The 19,010-nt window shown below is 43.0% G+C and overlaps 1 protein-coding gene across 2 annotated transcripts in view; it reads right to left on the bottom strand.

Annotated features, from left to right (window-relative positions):
* Nucleotides 1-19,010, bottom strand: part of fndc3ba (fibronectin type III domain containing 3Ba) — a 119,879-nt gene that overhangs the window by 16,870 nt on the left and 83,999 nt on the right. For both annotated transcript variants that reach the window (XM_030082029.1, XM_030082030.1), the window contains exons 13-23: nucleotides 18,502-18,626; nucleotides 16,690-16,864; nucleotides 15,392-15,478; nucleotides 13,816-13,951; nucleotides 11,459-11,530; nucleotides 9,637-9,755; nucleotides 9,386-9,491; nucleotides 8,573-8,745; nucleotides 7,131-7,244; nucleotides 6,025-6,174; nucleotides 3,864-4,144 (exon numbers count right to left, since the gene is read on the bottom strand). In XM_030082029.1, the coding sequence (XP_029937889.1) occupies nucleotides 3,864-4,144; nucleotides 6,025-6,174; nucleotides 7,131-7,244; nucleotides 8,573-8,745; nucleotides 9,386-9,491; nucleotides 9,637-9,755; nucleotides 11,459-11,530; nucleotides 13,816-13,951; nucleotides 15,392-15,478; nucleotides 16,690-16,864; nucleotides 18,502-18,626 (1,538 nt within the window). The remainder of the gene's footprint in view (nucleotides 1-3,863; nucleotides 4,145-6,024; nucleotides 6,175-7,130; nucleotides 7,245-8,572; nucleotides 8,746-9,385; nucleotides 9,492-9,636; nucleotides 9,756-11,458; nucleotides 11,531-13,815; nucleotides 13,952-15,391; nucleotides 15,479-16,689; nucleotides 16,865-18,501; nucleotides 18,627-19,010) is intronic.

A 19,010-nucleotide genomic window follows, 5' to 3' on the forward strand; every position in this document is an offset into this window, starting at 1 on the left:
CTCTGTGATCCCGGGTCACAATACCATTACAGTGCCACGTTCGCTCCTGGAACACACTTGTTCACACTTACGTAAGACCTAAAGCTACAGACGCACACGGCTGCAGAAAGTCAATTTTTTTTTTTTTTTTTTTTTACATGTAGTATGCATCAGTGTTGAACGCTTAGGTAACAAAATCGTGCTGAAATAATTCTGACCAATACTGCATTTGCGACATGACTCACAATGTTAGTGAGAATCATCATTTTTTGCGCTGTCATTTTCATTTTTACTGAAAAAATTCAATTAAAATGATGATGATGTGATTTTCGCCGGGTCTGTACCAAACATGATTTTTTTTTTTTTTTTTTTTTCCAATTATCTGTGGAGCATTTTTAAGCGATCTGGATAGTGTTTTGGTAAATTGTTCAGTCCTAGTATGCATTCAAAATGGAATCGCTGCTGCACACGGTACACCCCCCCACCCCCAACCCCGATCCCTCCTCAGAGTTACTATTTGGAAATGACTTTTTCTCCTTTGCAAGCAACAGAAGGGATTTTTTCCCTTCTTTTCACCTGATTAAGTTTTGATTTCCAATATACTGACGGATTACAACATTAGAGGTGGCGGTGGTGCAGCACTGGGCCGCAGCACTGATGCAATTATAATGTGAGATTTCAACATTGACAATTACGGAAACTACTGCAACACTGCAACATACTCTGTGTGTGTATATACGTGCGCAAAAAAAACATTATATAAGCATCAGTCTCCCCTGTTGCCTTCATTCCAGGAATCCCCCTCTTCTCCCTCTCACTTCACACCACCCTACCCTTTTCTGTCAATGCCTGATTAGCTGATTAGCATCTGCCCTTAGCTAGGGTGTGTCTTCCGTCTGACATTTACCTACTGATACTCCAACTGTAACCTTTCATTATAATTCATGCAGCTGAATGAGCACACAAGACAAAGGGCAGCATCCATCCATCCACCAGGCACTGAATTATATGGAAAGGAGACGGGAGGCACTGCCAAAGAGGGAGAGAGAGAGAGAGAGGTGGAGGGCGAATTCAGCTTTAGATGTTGAGGGAATAAATTTAGGAATTTATGTATCAGATAATGAGATCAGTTTAGGTGCTTTGTTTGTTTTATACCCTCATTTTCTTTTTATCGGGAGCTGAGAGAAACGGAAGACAAGAGAAACTTTGGGAATAAAGGCTGTTCCATCGAGAGCTTTTTAGAAATTCACGAGGGTTAAGACGCACACGCACGTTATACGAATTTCCCATTTCAAACGTAGGCGTTTACAACTCATTCCGCATCACCGCCAGGCTTCACTGTTTACTCTGAGTGCAGTTCACTTTCACCAGATCGAGACATTACCATTTGCATAAATGCAGCTGGGCGCCCAGGTGTTTAAAGAGACTGGCCATGAACCAAAAGGTCACCGGCTCAATAATGTTGTGCTCTTGATCAAGACACTCGACTTCCTCAGTGATTACTCATTATAAGTGATAAGCAGATCCGTGTGAGCTAAACGCCTTAACACCTGGGATATGCACCTGTATACGACCTGGTGTTCCTGTAGGAAACAACACAATAACGTGATGTGGAGCAGGCCTACCCTGCTTAATGACTTGTTAGCGACTTGTACCTTCCTGCATAGTCAAGCTCACAATTCATTCATATTAGTGGCAAATTTTCTGTCAGGAGCCAATTTGTGTAGGATTAGTTACGCATGGCGCTCACGCACTTAACAATTAATGTACTGTCTCCTTTCATTGCTCACGCTTGGTAATTGACGTGCGGTCATTTTCTTGTCAGTTTGTGCGCGCGGCCGCTTTTAGTGCATCAGCGATGTGATCAGCCCTCCCACAGCGTCTCCAGGGACTGAAACACCTTGTACTTTTTTTTTTTTTTTTTAATGGACTGAGACAGCGCTCGGTTTAAATGCATACGGATCTCTGTGAAACCTAGCGTACGAAAGAATATAGAAAGAGAGAAAATAAGAAAAAAATAATGCACCCCACTCTGGATGACATTTATTTTCTAACTATAAAATGTTCCGTGTGAGTTCTGGAGACCCTGGGGTTATGACACTTGATTATAATTGGAAAAACACTGTATTCAAGAGGAAAATGTTTAAAAATGTCAAAATCAGCGTGAGATGTTCCCCCCGCCAATATCAATTGTTATTTATGCACGGGTGAGAGGACATGTGCTGCATCATTAACAGTCAGACCTCCATCATAGACAGAAAGCATCGGAGGGGTTACGGTAGCACCTAGACACTGAGAACCTACACACAAACACACTCCTCGACTCCTGGCAGAACAAGCAATCACTACAGTCTTCAACAAAACAACATACACCAACAAAATATGTACGGGCCAAATAGTATTATCTGAAGTGCTCCACCCCTGTAAATAACAACCACAATTACCGTCATTGGCACACACACACACACACACACAAAAAAAACCTCATGCATGTACACACACGCAAACAAGGTGTTCTGTCTCAGTTGCAGCTATTATGCAAGAGAGCAGAGTGACACGGTGACAAAAACAACCCCAGAATGAAAACAATGGTGTGTAATCACCCGGCCACTTCACACATATCCCTGCCTTGCACACGTATGCAAACACACACACACACACACACACACACACACACACACACACACACACACACACAGCGCTCCTCTTTTCCCCCCAGTTCCAAGAAACCATCAAACAAATCCAACGGTGTGCATGTGCGCGCGCACACACACACACACAATCACAGAACTGACTCCGATTATCACACAGTTGTTTACTGCTGTGTGAGAATATGAAGGTCTGAGCTCACTGCTTCTGCAAACACCACACACGGGCTGCCACTGGCACACGGCATGGCAACACCAAGAGCACCTGTGTGTTTGTGGAGGACGGCAACTTCACTGCAGCTGCTCCCATTCCCCATTTACCCCTGTCAGCTCTGTGAAGGTATCCACTCTTACTAGTGACGTACATTGTAAGTGATTGGGATGGGATGATGCTATGATAGGCAAACAAAGCTACAAAAAAAGATTACAGGCCATGGTTTGGAACAAAATCTAAGGGCTAGGAATGAGTGTGTACACCACGAGAGTGTTGTTTCATCTTGGTGCTTCATTTCTAATTCGGGCTTTAGCTTTGTGACACGGTGCGCATTACCACTGCAGTGCTGCAATGGTAAATTTAAAGGTGGGTCAACTATGACCTCAGGGAGCAAACAACCACCAACATAAACAAAAATCCCGTTGAATGGACTCAACTTGACCCCATTCAATGTTTATGTAATCATATTTAAGGACTCTTTTTTAAACTAATGGAGAAAAACTAAGTAAGCATAAATTAACATGATGGTATGTTTTCAATGTCCTGTACCCATCGGTGTTTGGGGTTTATTTGATCCCAAGGATTTTTTTTTTTAATATCAACATTTTACACACATTTGCTTCAGCTGCTTTGGATAACACTGAGGAGATATAACATGCTGCTTATAATTGTCAAAAAATGCATCACTGTCTTAGGGCCCTAACCTAACATAACCACACCTGTGGTAGTGCGAGAACCACTCCAGTTCACATGAAATTAGCGAGGGAAATGCATGATTCCCACAAGAACTTTGATATATAAAAATATATAAAACTCGGGTAACAATTTTTATTATAATAATGTTCTGGAGGTTTAAATGTTTTGGGGTCAAATTAAACTGATAAAACTGATAAAAATTTCCTTTAGAAGCTTTACATCAGTGTAGTCCTCTATGAATTTATGTCATACAGATTTATGTCAAGGTGAAGAAGTTGGGAAAGCAGGTGTGTGTGTGTGTGCGGATCTTGAGACGTTGTGTGCACCTGTACTCGCTGTCTGGCTGCAGGCCCGTGACAAGGTGGCTGGTCCCCGTCTCCACAGTGATGGTCTGGTCGTCCAGGGTGATGACGTAGGAGGTGATCTCGGCGCCGTTGGTGTTCGGCTCCTCCCACTTCAGGAGGAGGCAGGTCGAGGGCGAGTGGCCCGACTCTGAGGAGGCCAGGAGGTCCAGCAGGGTGAGGGAGGAGACCGGGTCGGGGTTGGTGGCCGGGGTCTGGAAGCTCACCTGCTCGCTGTAGGGACCGACGCCCGCCTGATTCACCGCCTGGGTGAGAGATAAAGACAGAGAGGGAGTCGGGGGTGAGATAACGAGATCGAGAAAGAGATTAAGGAAACGGTAGAGGAAGAAATGTAGGTGTAATGAGATGGCAGGATGGCAGGAAAGAACGAAAGGGAGAAAAAAAAACATGGGAAAGTAAACAGACAGAGGACAGAGAGGACACAGAGAGGGGAAAAAGAGAAGGAAGTCAGCAGGGGAGAGAAATTCAAATGAGACGTGAGGGGAACATTAGTCTGTTTCCCATGCTGTGACAACGCATCTATATTCAGCTCAAGTGTCCTCTATCACACGCCCTTCAGTTGTAATTGCCTACTTAATGGCCTGACGTGCGCTCAAAGGAAATCTGCACAAAGTGGATTTTAAACACACGTTGAATACATTTCAGCGAATTCGACAAAACATAAGGAACATTTGATTTGTCTTATCTTGCGAGTAAGGTGTCTGGACGCTGTGGCTCTAGAATGTGTCAGATAAAGGTACAAATACGCAAACTGGCAGCAAAAGGCGATGCGAATCGAATTTATCTGCAACGGCTGAAGAAAAACTTCCAAAACCATCGGGCGCAGTTGAGTTTTCTTATTTTAAAGAGTTTGCCCACCTTCTAGGAAGCATCGCAGGCCCTTAAAACTTATTTTATCTTGCAAGGTGCACTTTTGAGTGCCTGGCAGGAAAAAAAAAAAAGTCATACTTAAACAGTAGCACGGTTGATTTATATTCAGCCATCAAAGATATTTTGAAGAGGCTTGAAGAGACTTACATAAATGCGAGGAATTCCTGATTTGTCGTATTTTGCAGTAAAAGTGTCCGGCTGTTTAAAGTGCCCGCATAAATCAAGCACACTGCAAGTGGTATCAATTTGAAACCAGGTTTAAATAGATTTTTGTGTAGGTTTCGGAGAGGCAAGATTGCAACGAATGGGCAGAAGTCAGGCAGAGTTCGATGGTTTTCTTATGGCCCACATGAGATGTACATCTTTTGTTTTTTGAATGAAACATCAGCGCAAATACACACACCTGTATACACACACACACACACACACACTGCAAATGCACAAACATTGATTAGGGCATTTGACCTTTTGCTGTCCTCTATGCTGTCTTATATAAACCATATAAATGAGCCTATAAAGACTGGAGTCGTAAAATATGCTCTTACTGGATTCATAGCCCCACAGGGTACATTAGAAATATGTGTGTGTGTGTGTGTGTGTGTGTGTGTATGAAAAGAGAGGGCACTCATTTATCCTCCAGATTAAGAGATAGAACACAACCATAATGAATTGTCTTTTAACCTTTCACTGGCTTCCGCGTTTGTGCGCGTGTTCTCGTTGATGCTGGCACTACGTGCACTGTGTGTGTGAGTGTGTGTGAGTGTGTGTCATGCCCTCAAGCATTCAGGAGTGTGTGTATGTGAGCCTGCATACGTTGTCGTCATATATTGCTGCATTTATATCCATTAGGCATTCGATGAAGTGCCTGCTTCTGCCTTGTTCACATGCATCTCTGTGCCTGTTTGTATGAGTGCAGTGTGTGTGTGCGTGTGAGTGAGTGTGTGTGTGTGTCAGTGGAGAGGGAGGGGTGAGGATCAACTAAAAAAAAAAAGCCATGTTTGTTTAAATTAACAAAAAAAAAAGAAAAATGTGTGCGTGTTGCAGAATGTGGCATAAAATATAACAACAAAAGAAACAAATATGCCCCCAAAATTATGAATGTATTAATCAAATAATCAGTGTGGCTTTGTGTGAGTGTGTGCATGTTCCAGTGTGTCTGATTGAGAGTTTGTGCCAATGTAAACAGGCGTGTGAGAGTGCACTTGTGTGTTTGTGTGCACCTCAGTGTGTGTTTGTGTGTGTGTGTGTGTGTCACCTGTAGCCTGCAGCAGTAGAGCGTGGCAGGCGTCAGGTCGGACAGTTCACACTGTGTGGCGGCTCCGCAGTAGATGAGCTCCATGGGCTCGTCTTCCCGCGCCCACTCCAGACGGTACTCGGAGATGTCGGCCCCCGAACCCTCGGGGCTCTGCAGCAAACAACAACACAGGAACAATGAAAAAAAAAAAAAAAAAAAAAAAAAACTTGGCCTGGATTCCCATTCATAATGCAACAGTCGCCAGTTAATGTAATAATATGTTATGAGATGTGGGGGAAAAAAAAAAAAAAAAAAAAAAAAACATATTACAATATCAGTCTTAAGATGTTATTGCAATTACGTGGCCATTCATCACTTCAGCACCTTTTATTTCTTTTTTGACTCGTGTGGAAGAACATTTTATTACATTTGATAAATTATCACATTATCTGGCGGTTATCACATTATCAGTCGCTAGAAGGTTGCGCCGGTCAATCTTTTTTATTTGCGTTTGCGACGGGAAAGAGAAAATATTAATATCTCATCCTTGGCGATAGTCACTAATGGATCAGTAAACGTGCCGCCAAGGCTTCTTTCCTCAACACACTCGAGACAAATGGAGGCAGGGAATAAGGAAAGAGAGAGTAAGTCCTGAGGAAAATACAGTGAGTGTCACCTGAAAAGAGGCGAGACAAGGACGAGACGGTATTCGATCAGAGATGCGACACCGGAGAGAGAGAGGGGCTTTCATTCAGTTTGAGTATTTCAACCGGAGGAGAGGTGCAATCAGAAAGCCTCTCCTGAGGGTTCTTGTCAGCGATCCTGCGGGCCCGGAGCGTCACGCCGGCACGTTTTAGGTCCGTGGGAGCACAAAAAGGGAAGCTGAACTTATTTTGACACCCTTTCAGAGCAGAGACACCACTGCTTTTGAGTGCTTTCAGAAAAGCAGTGAAATGCTCTAATTATGACACTTTCTGCTCATCCAGCTGCCTTCTCTTCCTCTCTCTCTCTCTGGAGTGTGTTACTCCTTTTCAACAAGTTCGTCTTTCGCCTCCAGCTATTTGCCAAAATAGTCAGCGTGTGTGTGTGTGTGTGTGTGTGTGTGTGTGTGTGTGTGAGTGTCTGACCTCCCAGTTGAGCGTTAGGCAGGTGTTGCTGGTGAGAGTGATGAGTGGCGCCCCGCACTGGCCAGGAGGCCCTGCTGCAGTCGTCACCTCCGTTGGCTCAGAGTACGCTCCGAACTGGAAACACACACGGCCCATACACACACACACGTTAGAGTTTCACATACACAGGTTTCAAGGAAAGCACAAAACATACTATATATACCACATGCTATAATCAAGTGGTTCTCAAAGTAGGGTCCGGAGCCCCCCAGGGGTCCTTGAGGAGCTTCCAGTGGGTCCTCAGCCAAACGAGGAACAGTTTATTTTAATTCACTAGAAATTGAGGCAAAAAGGAGTTTGTGATATGGATATTATGACAATATTTTACCCTCAATAACGTTGGTAACATGACAGGCAATTCTGCAATATCCCATATATTCTAAGATAATCAGATGTGATAAATAATGACATCTGAAACTGAACAAGAAAAATTACTTCTTCCGTTTTTAAGTGTTTTAATCTTCTTTTCACATCAAGGTTGCCAGGAAAAATAGCTAAATGCAGCTAAATGAAAGTCAGCTTGGATGTCTTAAACAACATTTGAAAGCCCTAACCCTCATATCCAAGGTGTGTGTGTGTGTGTGTGTGTGTGTGTGTGTGTGTAGTCTGATCTGATCTTTTAAGTTTGTTCAAAAAGCCTTTGAGCTGTCGACTAAAAGAGCTGCTCAGTGTGTCTCTGCTTGTTATTGCCTGTGCGGTTGGGGTGATTTGCTTACAATTGTATGTGTGTGTGTGTGTGTGTGAGCCTGCCTGTGTGTGTGTGTCTGTCTGTGTGTGTATGTACTTGCTGTCTCATCAGCCAGTCTGAGTGCTAAGCAGCTCTGAGTGTCTGGCTGATCAACCCAATCAGATTTCAGCCTGAGACTCCAGAACACTTCTGCATCCAAACACTGTTAGTCTGTCTGGGACAATCTGCCCTAATAAGTGCTGGCCCCGCGTATGTGTGTATGTGTGTGTGTGTGTGAGACCATGTGTGTGCCTGTGTCGTTACGGCAAAACACATCTAACGTTGACGTTCCTGTTCCATTCCCTCTGTGGCTCGCACTGTGAGAAGTTTCCAGTCTCTGTGCTGTGTGTGCTGACTGGATTTCATGGCCATAAGAGCCATAAAACACAAAATTACATGGCTGTCAAGTGGAAAATAAGAATTACTTTTCATGCCTCTTGAACAGTTGACTTATTGAGGATGCATCATTCTCACTCAAAAGACGTGGTGTGTGTGTGTTCACATGAGGAATGACGTTGATGAAGTGACATTGATCGCCTTGTTTTAGGATTTCAAGTTTTTGGAAACGCAACGCTCATTCATTTCTAATGGGAAATTAGTCGGCGATGACCATATCTGTTGTTGTTGATCTGTGTGAGTGTGTGTGTGTGTGTGTGTGTGTGTGTGTGTGTCTCACCCCAGCCTCATTAGCAGCTCGCAGTCGGAAGCTGTACGTGGCACCAGGTAGCAGGCTACCCACGGTGCACTGCAGCTCCGTCCCGTGGTACACCTCTGCTGGCTCGGTGTCGCCCTCGCTCATTTCCAGACTGAACACACACTCCTCACACACTCCCTCGGAGACAGGAGAGTCTGCAGGGGGCAGCGATAGAGAGAGATAGATAGAGAGACTGTAATCACAACGCATTTTGAATCGCCCTTCTCGGCAGACTTCATAATCGTGAAGTCTTTCATAAATTGACCGAAGACAATTTAATTATGATCACGTTTCGCTTTAGATGGCTGCATACAGATGTGCTCGGCTCATTATGCCAGATAAATTTCTCCTTCAGCACCGTGGGATTCTTTCGCCAATCAATCAGTTCATCCTGGTTGCAATGAGTTGAGCGTAATGAATGCGCGAGGCGGCCGGGAAAACCCCGCGACGCTTCACGTCTGACCTTCCGCTCCGGCCAGTAAATGCACCGGCGCTATCTGGATGTGAGCCGATTAAGAATTTCCTAAACTTTTTCAGGCTTGCAAACTCTTGCCTGCCAACACATAACAGCATGCATCAGCAATAATAGGCCGTCATTAGGATGGTTAGATCAGATATTAGGCAAGGTTAGGCGTGTAATGGGCTAAATTGGAGCGAAATGAGGTTGAAATATGGTTTATCTGGCGCGCAGCGGAGTTGGACAGGGAAACATACGAGCCAGATCAAAGGTCAATTTAGCTGCAGCCAAATGAAATTACACAGAGAGTGCGCATTTGCGTGCGTGCCTGCACTCACCCCATTCTAACTGCACCTCCTTGTGTTTGGCTTTACCCACGATCCTCGGCGGCTGGCAGGGCCCGGGTGGGACGCTTAATGTACGGACTGGAACGCTAACAGTACACTAGAGGAGCAGAGAAGAGCATGGAAAATGGAGTGCAATTACAAAAAGAGACATTTTTTCCAGATCAGATTGATTATTAACTGGCTGAAATGTTAATTATGATGGCTGGGATGTGTGTGTGTGTGTGTGTGTGTGAGGTTCTTACTGGGCTGTGTCCTCCGGTGCTGATGCTACACACACGTAGGCGGTAGGAAGTTCCAGGTGTCAGGCGCTCACACACACATTCTGTTGCCGGACCGCTGTATGCTACCTCCCACTGGGTTGCTGTACACACACACACACACACAATACAAGACAGAGAGATTACACAACTTGCGCACATTCTCTGTTGTTATTGCATGCTGTGGAAAGCCCGACTGTTTTCCTAGAAACTGAATCCGGTTGACCCAATTAACGTCACTTTTGTTGTTCTGTTGATGTTTTGTGTAGGTTTATGAAATGCATTATTCTGCCCATGAAGCAGCGCTCTTATCATGTAAATATAGCCCTGCTTTTACCGGTGCGCAAAAAGCAATTTCCCCACAAAGGGGGACAATGTATTGAATTTATGTAATGCACATACGCTCGCATTGTTAACCTACAACTGCAGGAGAAAGTTGCATTCAAGATTGGTGGCAGTAGTAGTAGTATTAGTAGCAGTAGTAAACATTCTGGCTCTGCACATCAAAGGGAGGCCACTGAGCGGAATTTATTTCCGTAAAACTTGACCCAAAAAAAAATCTGTTTCAGAGTAACTGCATGTGCACACACACACTTAATGATATGATGAATCACAGCAAAACACAGAGATGAGTCAGGGCCAGCTCCCACTGGCAGTGCTGAGAGAGACGAGGTGAGGAGGGTAAACAGAGAAAAAGGAGGGATAGACACGGTATGGATTGAGGAGAAGAAGTAACAAACAAACAAACAAACAAAACAGATGCTCTGGAATTAACATCCAAGGTTGTAACACACTAATACAATTAATATCCTGCGTTTCTTCGGCTAATTGATGTGTAATCATCATAAATGAAAGAAACCACACCCCATTGTTCAGTCTGAAAACACGATTTACACCACAGACGATTTAAACCAAACCAAAACTGAGTTAAAAAATAAATAAATAAATAAATAAATAAAAAATACTGCTTGGTGCTGCCAGGCATTGAATTGAATTGAAAGACCAATTTAACAAATTAAAAAACACAAAGCAGGCAAAACTAGTTTATTCATGACCGAACACGGCTATTGAACGTATAATTAGAACTAGAAATGGGCAGAATAAGAGAAAGGACAGCAGAAAATTAATTGCTCAGGGATCTAAAGCTGAACTGTGTTAAGTAATGCAGAAACAAGGAAAACAAACAGGTTCTGCATATTGTATGAAGACGGTTCTGTATTATATACGATTGGACAGGCCGCGCAGAGGAGGCTCTGCTATCTCACATTGAGAAAACACAAGCACTCTAATGACTCTAATTAAGAAATGTAATGGCTAAAATTGAGATATTTCACACCCTTTTCCAAATTGTTCATGAATAAATTACTGATTCACTCTGTCGGTGAATGAATTCAGTCACAACTATGACACATATCGTATCAAGTCCTATAATATCCAATGATAAACAAACATAAACATTTGATTTGATTTCCTTTGAGGAAAGAGACAGAAGAGCATTTGGTCTCCTAGAGTGTAGATTTCTCTTCAGCGATGTCCAGGCGCTCTGTGTTCAAATGGATCCTAATAGAGACTTCACAAATTACGGCTTTTGAGAGTAAAGGATGGATTTAGAAAAGAGAGAGAGTATGAGAAAGCAAGGAAGAAAGTGGAACATTGTGAGCCTTGTTTTTTTTTTTTTTATAGATACATAATGGACCTATAACAGGCACTTAGGACATTGGAGATGGAGGTTATGAGAAAGAGAGAGCGGAGTGGAGATTAATACGGTTCAGGTGAAAGAGAAAGGTAAAGAGAGGTGTTGCTGTACCTTCGGAGCATCCCTCTGAGATCTCTAGCAGGTAGGTGAGAGCCTCTGAGCCCCCGTTGTCCTGGGGAGGATCTGGGGGAGAATATTATTACGTTAATATGGGTTGATATCAGAGGACATCATTTCACTGAACTTATCCTAACACCGAAACGTTTCCATTTTCCCGTTTTATGGCGCTACTTTCTCTCGACAGAGCACTTTTAGGATTAAATCTTTTTTTCCCTCATCAAGGCTCTGTCATGGACATGCCGTCGTCTAATCGGTGCGTATGTTTCCTGATCACATTCCCGCTCTTCCAGGAACCAGACGCACTGGAGGTACACCAAGATACTGTACGGCGTAGGACCACTTTTTTTTTTTTTTGAGAGAGAGAGCAGGCATTTTTCCCAATTTTCACGACATTTTTCCAGCACGAGCGCTGTCGTGTCAAGGGAAAGAAGTCAAAAGATGCAATCTGGCTGGCAGGATTAACGCAGCACGCAGTCATAAATTGTGACAGATTTGTCATAACATTTATGACTCTGTAAATCATCCAGCCACCAGGGGGTGTGGCAGTTTATCTGAGGGCCACTTTCAGCCAAACAATCTGACAAATGAGATTCTTATCATGCTGATAATCCCCACAAAGCACCGTTACCAAAATGCTGCCAACTGCTGTGGTAACCGCAAGTTCGTTATCAACTGTTTTCTCTCTCTCTCTCTTTTTTTTTTGACTCTGTTTAATTTCTCGATATGCAACTAAACCCGACTGATCATATTGTCAGATCATATTGGAAAATTGACTCGTTACAGATTCAGCATATCTGTATGTCTGCATATATGTTGGCCAACAAGCAAAACAAGTACATACTGCAGTAAAAATCACTTTATATAATGTAAGAGCAGAGTAGCCTTTTAAGAAGGTAGAAACTGTAAAACATCAAGCCTTTAGTATTATCCTTATTACCACCATTTAATTAACACATTTGATTATTTTGTGTGTCTTAATGTATACAAATTGTGTTTTATGCATACATAAATAGCTAAATAAATGAATGGACAATCAATGTCATTATTGGAAGGGAATGTTTCCCAAATATTGATATCAGTATCAGCTCCCAAAATCCAGGGGCGGTCAGGCTCTAATACAAATACTAGTTACCCCCTATGGGGATAAATAAAGTGTTATCTTATCTTATCTTAACTTATCTCATCTTATCTTAACGTGAGGAAGACTTTTCAGACAGCAGAGATGCTGCAAAAAGTCAACACACCCTAAAGCAAGTTTTTTTTTTTTTTTTTTTTGGTGAGATTAACGTTGCACTACTAACAACACTGGGCTGTGACATATATTTATCACATTGATGTTTTGAGCATAATCACAATTAACCCTTTGATGCACGAATTATGAAAGCCTGGGTCAAGATTTTTTGCTTATGTGTTTTTACTCTTCTTGGGGCATGAACATTTTTGTGAGTCTCCATACTTCTTTAAGGATGCAGGACTGGTCTTACCATGTCATGATACTAGTATTAATATGTTTTCAGCAACAAGAACTGACCGTCTCTTCATAAACCTCAATGGGGGGGAGCAGCAGAGAGCATTCTAGCAGCTGATATGCAATTGCACCATAGAAACCATTGCATTTAGGAGAAAATGACTTTAAACAGCTGTCCACTGTAGTGACCGCTATGCGCCATAGGGTTAGGAACAGTTAAGAAGAGTCAAATTAGCACATAACACTAACAATGGGGGAAACACTCAAGACGTAGAAATCTCACTTTTCCCTGAGTTCACTACAGATACAGGAAATTATTTCCAACTTTGAAAGTCTTTTCTTTTACCAGGAACCAGAAAACCCGAGCAATTTTCTGACTGCCAGGCTGAATGAAAGACTCGAGACATGCGCCGTGCCATTTTTTCCGTCCCAACTTTTATGGGAGGAGAGGCTGCACTGACTCTGCATCCCTAATGCAGGATAGACGGCTGATAGAAAGATTAGATGGCTTGTATAGCTGCTGATCCGTGATATTCAGAGCTCCACAGGCGGCCGTTTGAGGATGATTTCTAACACTTTAATGCCTCTCATCAATACTTGTGTTCTGCAATGCCCTGCACTGCGCTAATTTATGCCTGAATCTAAAAAAGTCGCTGCTGTATTTTAACCGGCCGAAACTGTAGGTTAGGAAATAATGGCTCTTGTATGTGGGCTCATTAATAAACTATGTATGAACAATAAATATTAATAAGTATGAATATTTAAGTCACACCTTTGGTAGATTGCAAAACAGCAGACATGTTAATACCTGAGGGTTGGTGTGTGTATTCCTCTGTGTTATGCATAATGTTTGTGTGTGTGTGTTTGTGTGTGTGTGTACCCCAGGTGACAGTGAATCCGTAGGGGGTAGCTGCGGTGACACAGGGTGTAGACGGGGGGCCTGGTTTGTCTGGACTGGTGGTGCACACCAAAACTTCACTCGGACTGCTCTTCCCCTCCATGTTCGACGCTATCAGCTGCAGGGGGGGGAAACAGAGAGTTAAAAAAAATAAAATAAAAGGTGAGGAGAAGGTAAATAAGAAGAGAATGGAGATGGACAGGAAGAGAGCAAGAGGTAGAGCAGATGGGATGTACAGGGACAGAAAGAAAGAGTGGGGGGCAAGTAACAAGATAGAGGGACGAGAGGAAGAGAGGAGGAAATGAAGGGAAGGAAGGAAGACGAGGAGCAGAAACACAGTATTAGGGAAAGATGAGAAAATGAGAGGAAGGAGAGAGAAATTACCAATCTATCAGGAAGCAAATGTGCACCCTTTCAAAAGTAACTGTCCTGATTAATAGAAGCCATTTAAATGTTCTGTTCCAATCTCATTACTCTCCCCTCCTTCACCTCTGCTGCTCCCGGCTTTTTTTTTTTTTTTTTTTTTTTTTTTGGCATTTCTTCCGTTCCCTTCTCCTCTCGTCTCTCATCCTCCCGTCCTCTCCCCTCCCCTGCCTCCCTTTGTCTCCAGCACTCCCTCCATTACCCACCTAATGGACAATCATTCTGCTTTGTTCTCAGATGTTCACAACCAGTAACCAGCACACAGCTAATGTGTGTGTGTGTGTGTGTGTGTGTGTGTGTCCCACAACATCTAGCATCTAAAATCCGATTCAGTCGGTCAGTATGAGCGAGTACGTTTGCATGCGTCTAAGGGTGCATGTGAGGCAGGGGTGATTTAGCATAGTTTGCGATGACTGCTACCCAATACACTGTTGATAGCATACACACACACACACACACATAAACGCATATGCAAACCCCCTCTCCCCCTCAGTACATTTTGTTTCACAGCATCCTCACACAATCAACAGCTATCGCAGCTTTCAGCGTGGCCCTAGTTGCTGAATGGCTGAATTGCCCATGTTTCACTATTGGTTAAATTGCAGCAATTTCTCTGTAGGTAAATTGCTGTATGTCTTGCTAGATTAATGGCTTGTATCGCCATTGAAAGACATCTGGATAGCGGGTAGCCTTGGAAACAAAAAAAGGATTTATTTTGCTCCAAAAAGAGAACATGATTGGCTGATATTAGAGGAAGGAAAAAAAAGAGGAGGAAAGAGGCAAAAGATGACTCAAGTGACTTTAAAAATGTACTCAAGTGCAGACTTGAAATCAAACAAACCTGGGTCTAAGAGTACATGCAAATAAGGCTTTTTTTTTAAGGTTTTGCACCATGTGGGCGAGGGGTTATCATATCAAGACAATTTCAACAGTGCCAGGTAAGTTTTCAATCCTAGAAAATGATGGCAACTGACATTCAAATTATTTAAATTTCTTGTCTTTTATGATATCTTCCAGTGTTATTCACCAAAACTACATAATGGAGCTCTGGCACATTCAGACACACACACGCAGAGGCAGACAGACATGACTTCCACACATACCGCACACACTTGGATACACAGTTATCTCTTACCCTGAATTTATACTGTGTACTCCTCTTCAGGCCTTGTACAGTACAGGTCAAGTTTTCTCCAGTGTACTTTGGATGAAAGTCCATTCCCTGTGGAAGACACACTGTGAGACTGGCTGCACCGCGACTGTGTGTGTGTGTGTGTTTCGTTCAAGGTATGTCTACATCACCGTGCACGCTTGAGCACAGGTATTTAATGTTGTGCTGTATTTTGCATTAAATGTTTGTGTGTTTGTGTAAGTGTGTGTGTGAGTGAGAGTGTGAGAGACAGAGAGAGAATGAGTGTGTGGTGTGATTCATCAATACATGTCCAATGCATATGGTGTGTGATGCTATGTATGTGTAGGAAAATAATGTCATATAGAGCTGTAGCCAGTTTCCATATATATCTAGGTCTAGTTTCCATTTCTGCTATCATTTTGCAACACACGCTGTATGTAATTAGATTTTTAACATCTACTAATTTGGGTTTTCAAAGTAGACAGATGGCTCAAATAAGATCCAAATAAATAAATAAATAAATAAATAAAATAAAAAATATTGGAACGTGTTTTGAGAAATGATGTCCTGACCGAGGCCTCTATCTCCTCCTGTGGCTGTCAGATGATTGACAGCGAGCAGAGCAGAATGCGGCGCACGCCCACACATAAAAACACTCAACTCAGGCACAATAAAATAACAATAAAGCCGGAACTTAGACACAAACAAATTAAGGGTTCGTGTTTACTGTGATGGATCATCGAGCTCGAGCAGTTTTTTTTCGAGCCTGTGGAAGTCGTTTTTCACACGGCGCGAGAGTGAATGACAGCGAATGGATTCTTCTGAGGAATGAAAACGAGCGCTGGCGTCATCAGCTGCACTGACTGAGATGATCTCGAGGAGGGGGCCAACCTAGACGGGGGGGGGGTTCAAGCTTTTGCATGCTCCGGACTCCCAATCTGTACTTCATTAAGCTGCAGACCCCCATTTAAATTGATTTTCACCGTCTGGACCCTGATATAAGAAGATATTATTGTGTACTGTTTGTTTTAATGTCATACTTTGACACTAACAGATACAAAGTAGTATCATTAGAACATAATGTAAAATATACACCCATATATCACGTGTATGATAAAAAGTTCCACTTAAGTAAATTCTAATGACAATCTACCTCTCATTTTGCTAAAGACCCAACAAAAGCCTCTCAAGGATCTTTGGCGGTCCCTGGACCATACTTTGAAAGCCACTAGCACAGACTACTTGTATAAATTCAATAAAACACGAGAGTTATCCTTTAGAGATGTAAGTGTGGTACTCACGCTGTTGTCCTCCTGGATCTCGAGTGTGTATTTGAGCTGCTCCTCGCTGGGGCTGCCCTCGGGACGCCCCCACTCCAGGGTCACCCAGGACACCCCCGCCCTCACCAGCCGTGGTGCCAGAGGCAGGGCAGGCAGGGTGCCCATGGTGTAGAACACCACCTCCGTGCTGAAGCCACTGTACACAAACACACACACAAAACAAGTTCAGAGAAAAAAACAATGCTGAATGTTGAATGGCAATTTCCATTTACATACATATATATATAAATATATACTGTAGTAGCACACATAATACATCTCACTGACTTCCACACAATTTCTGCTTTTACTTAAAATGCAGATGCAATTTACAGACTCCTCGGATCATTGCTTTTTGGAGAGAGAGGGAGCGAGGGAGGCGGGAGAGGGGAGAAAGAGGTTGTGCTTTATGCATTTGAAATTCAGCAGAGATGAAGAGAGGCAAATTTGAGAGAAGTGGAGGGAGAGAAAGAGGGAAGGGAAGGAGAGAATAACAACAAAAAAAAAAGGAGACTCATATTGGTGTGCATATAGCGGGACAGGAGATGGAGGGGGCGGTCTAGGGCAGAGGGTGAGTGCAAGAGAGTTAAAGGAGAGGAAAAGTGTGATAAAAGAGGATATATATACACCGAGTCAGACATTAGAGGGAGAGGAGGGGGCAAAGGCTAATTTGCGAAAGTTGCAGCGGAGACATAATTTGAATGTACGACTAGCGGCAAAGGTCTAAGAGGTTGTAAAAGACTGAGAGTAAGAGAAAACTGGCGAGTAACAGAGGGTGTGTTTGTCTGCATATGTGTGTGTGTGTGTGTGTGTGTGTGTGTGTGTGTCTATCTAAGGCTGCAGTGGATAGTCAAGCAGTCAGGCAGCTTTGAGCTCAGCCAGCCAGCGTGCGTCTCCTCCCTCCCCGCCTCCATCACCTCTTCGCCTCTCCCTGTCAACGTAACGACTCCAGGGGAGACGCTACACGCCGCGATGATAAAGAGGAGGCGAGCGCCGAGAGGAAATGGAGGCAAAATGAGAAAGAGGGGAGTCATGTCACATTCAGACTAATAGCCACAGGTAGCGCTGCGCCTATTTGTGCTTGCCTGTCCGTCATCGCGGGGCCCGTGCCGATCGGCACTCACTCTCTGTGATGAAAACACATCTATATATGTTGTTTTAAAAATACACCTGCTGTTGTCAACAAGATTTACCGCCATCATATCAACCAAGCGCCTGGTTTCTAAAAATATGGTCGGAGATCCCAAATCGTATCAAGAGCCAACTTCTGGCAGGTCCTCACATGAAAGCACACTGAATTGTTGTCTAAGTACTACATAAATAAAGTTTATATTCTATTATTATAAAAACAAACAACTCTTAAAGTTCACTCTATTTACAAAGACCATATATGTAAAGCACTCCATAAAACCTATTTGAAAAACTAGCTTTTAATATTCCTTATCTAATATATTTGTGTTTTATTCTTGTATCTTCTATTTATTATTTTACGCCTTATTTATATGCTGTGATTTTGCCTTCTATTTGCTTTGTGGTGTTATTTTTTTTTTTTTATCCTGTTATGTATTGTACGTCACTTTGCATACTGTGTTTTTCGGAGTGCTATATAAATAAATACTCCATAAAGGATGATGATGATTATTGTTATTACACATTTCTCATAACCTACGTGTCTCCACTTGAATGAGGTTAGGAACCATAATGTGCTATAAACTATTTTTGATGATGCTCGTTGAATATATCAGCTGCGTGAATGTGCGTGCAGCATGTGCACGTCTGTGTAATGTCACCTACCTGGTGCCTATGTCGTTGTGTGCGGCCACTCTGAAGGTGTAGCCGCTGGCAGGGAACAGTCGTGTCAGCTTACAGTGTCTCTGGCTCCCAAAGTAACATTCTCTGAAAACACTGTTCTTCTTTCCCTGAGGAGAGGAGAGGAGAGGAAAATAAGATTGGTTGGATGACAAAGCCATGGCAATAAGAGTAGAGAGAGATGGATGCAGACATAAACAAGAAAAGTAAGGGCAAATGTGAGAGGAGATGAGGAACAAGATAGATTGTCGAGAAAGACTGAGAAAAAAAAAAAAACTGAACACGGAAGAAGAATAGCAAAGACGACAAAAGCATGAATGAAGAAAGAGGAGGGGAGATGGAGAGGAAATACACACGGGCTTGTTCCCTCTTAGTAGTTTGAGAAGCTGAATGTTAACAGCCCTTTAGTGAGGTCAGGGAGAAGCGTAAGAGCTAATAAAATAAACGGATGGTGCAGGAGATGATGAAAAAGAAAGGGAGGAAGAGATGAAGAG

The sequence above is a fragment of the Myripristis murdjan genome, chromosome 22, assembly GCF_902150065.1.
Source record: "Myripristis murdjan chromosome 22, fMyrMur1.1, whole genome shotgun sequence".
Lineage (NCBI taxonomy): Eukaryota > Metazoa > Chordata > Actinopteri > Holocentriformes > Holocentridae > Myripristis > Myripristis murdjan.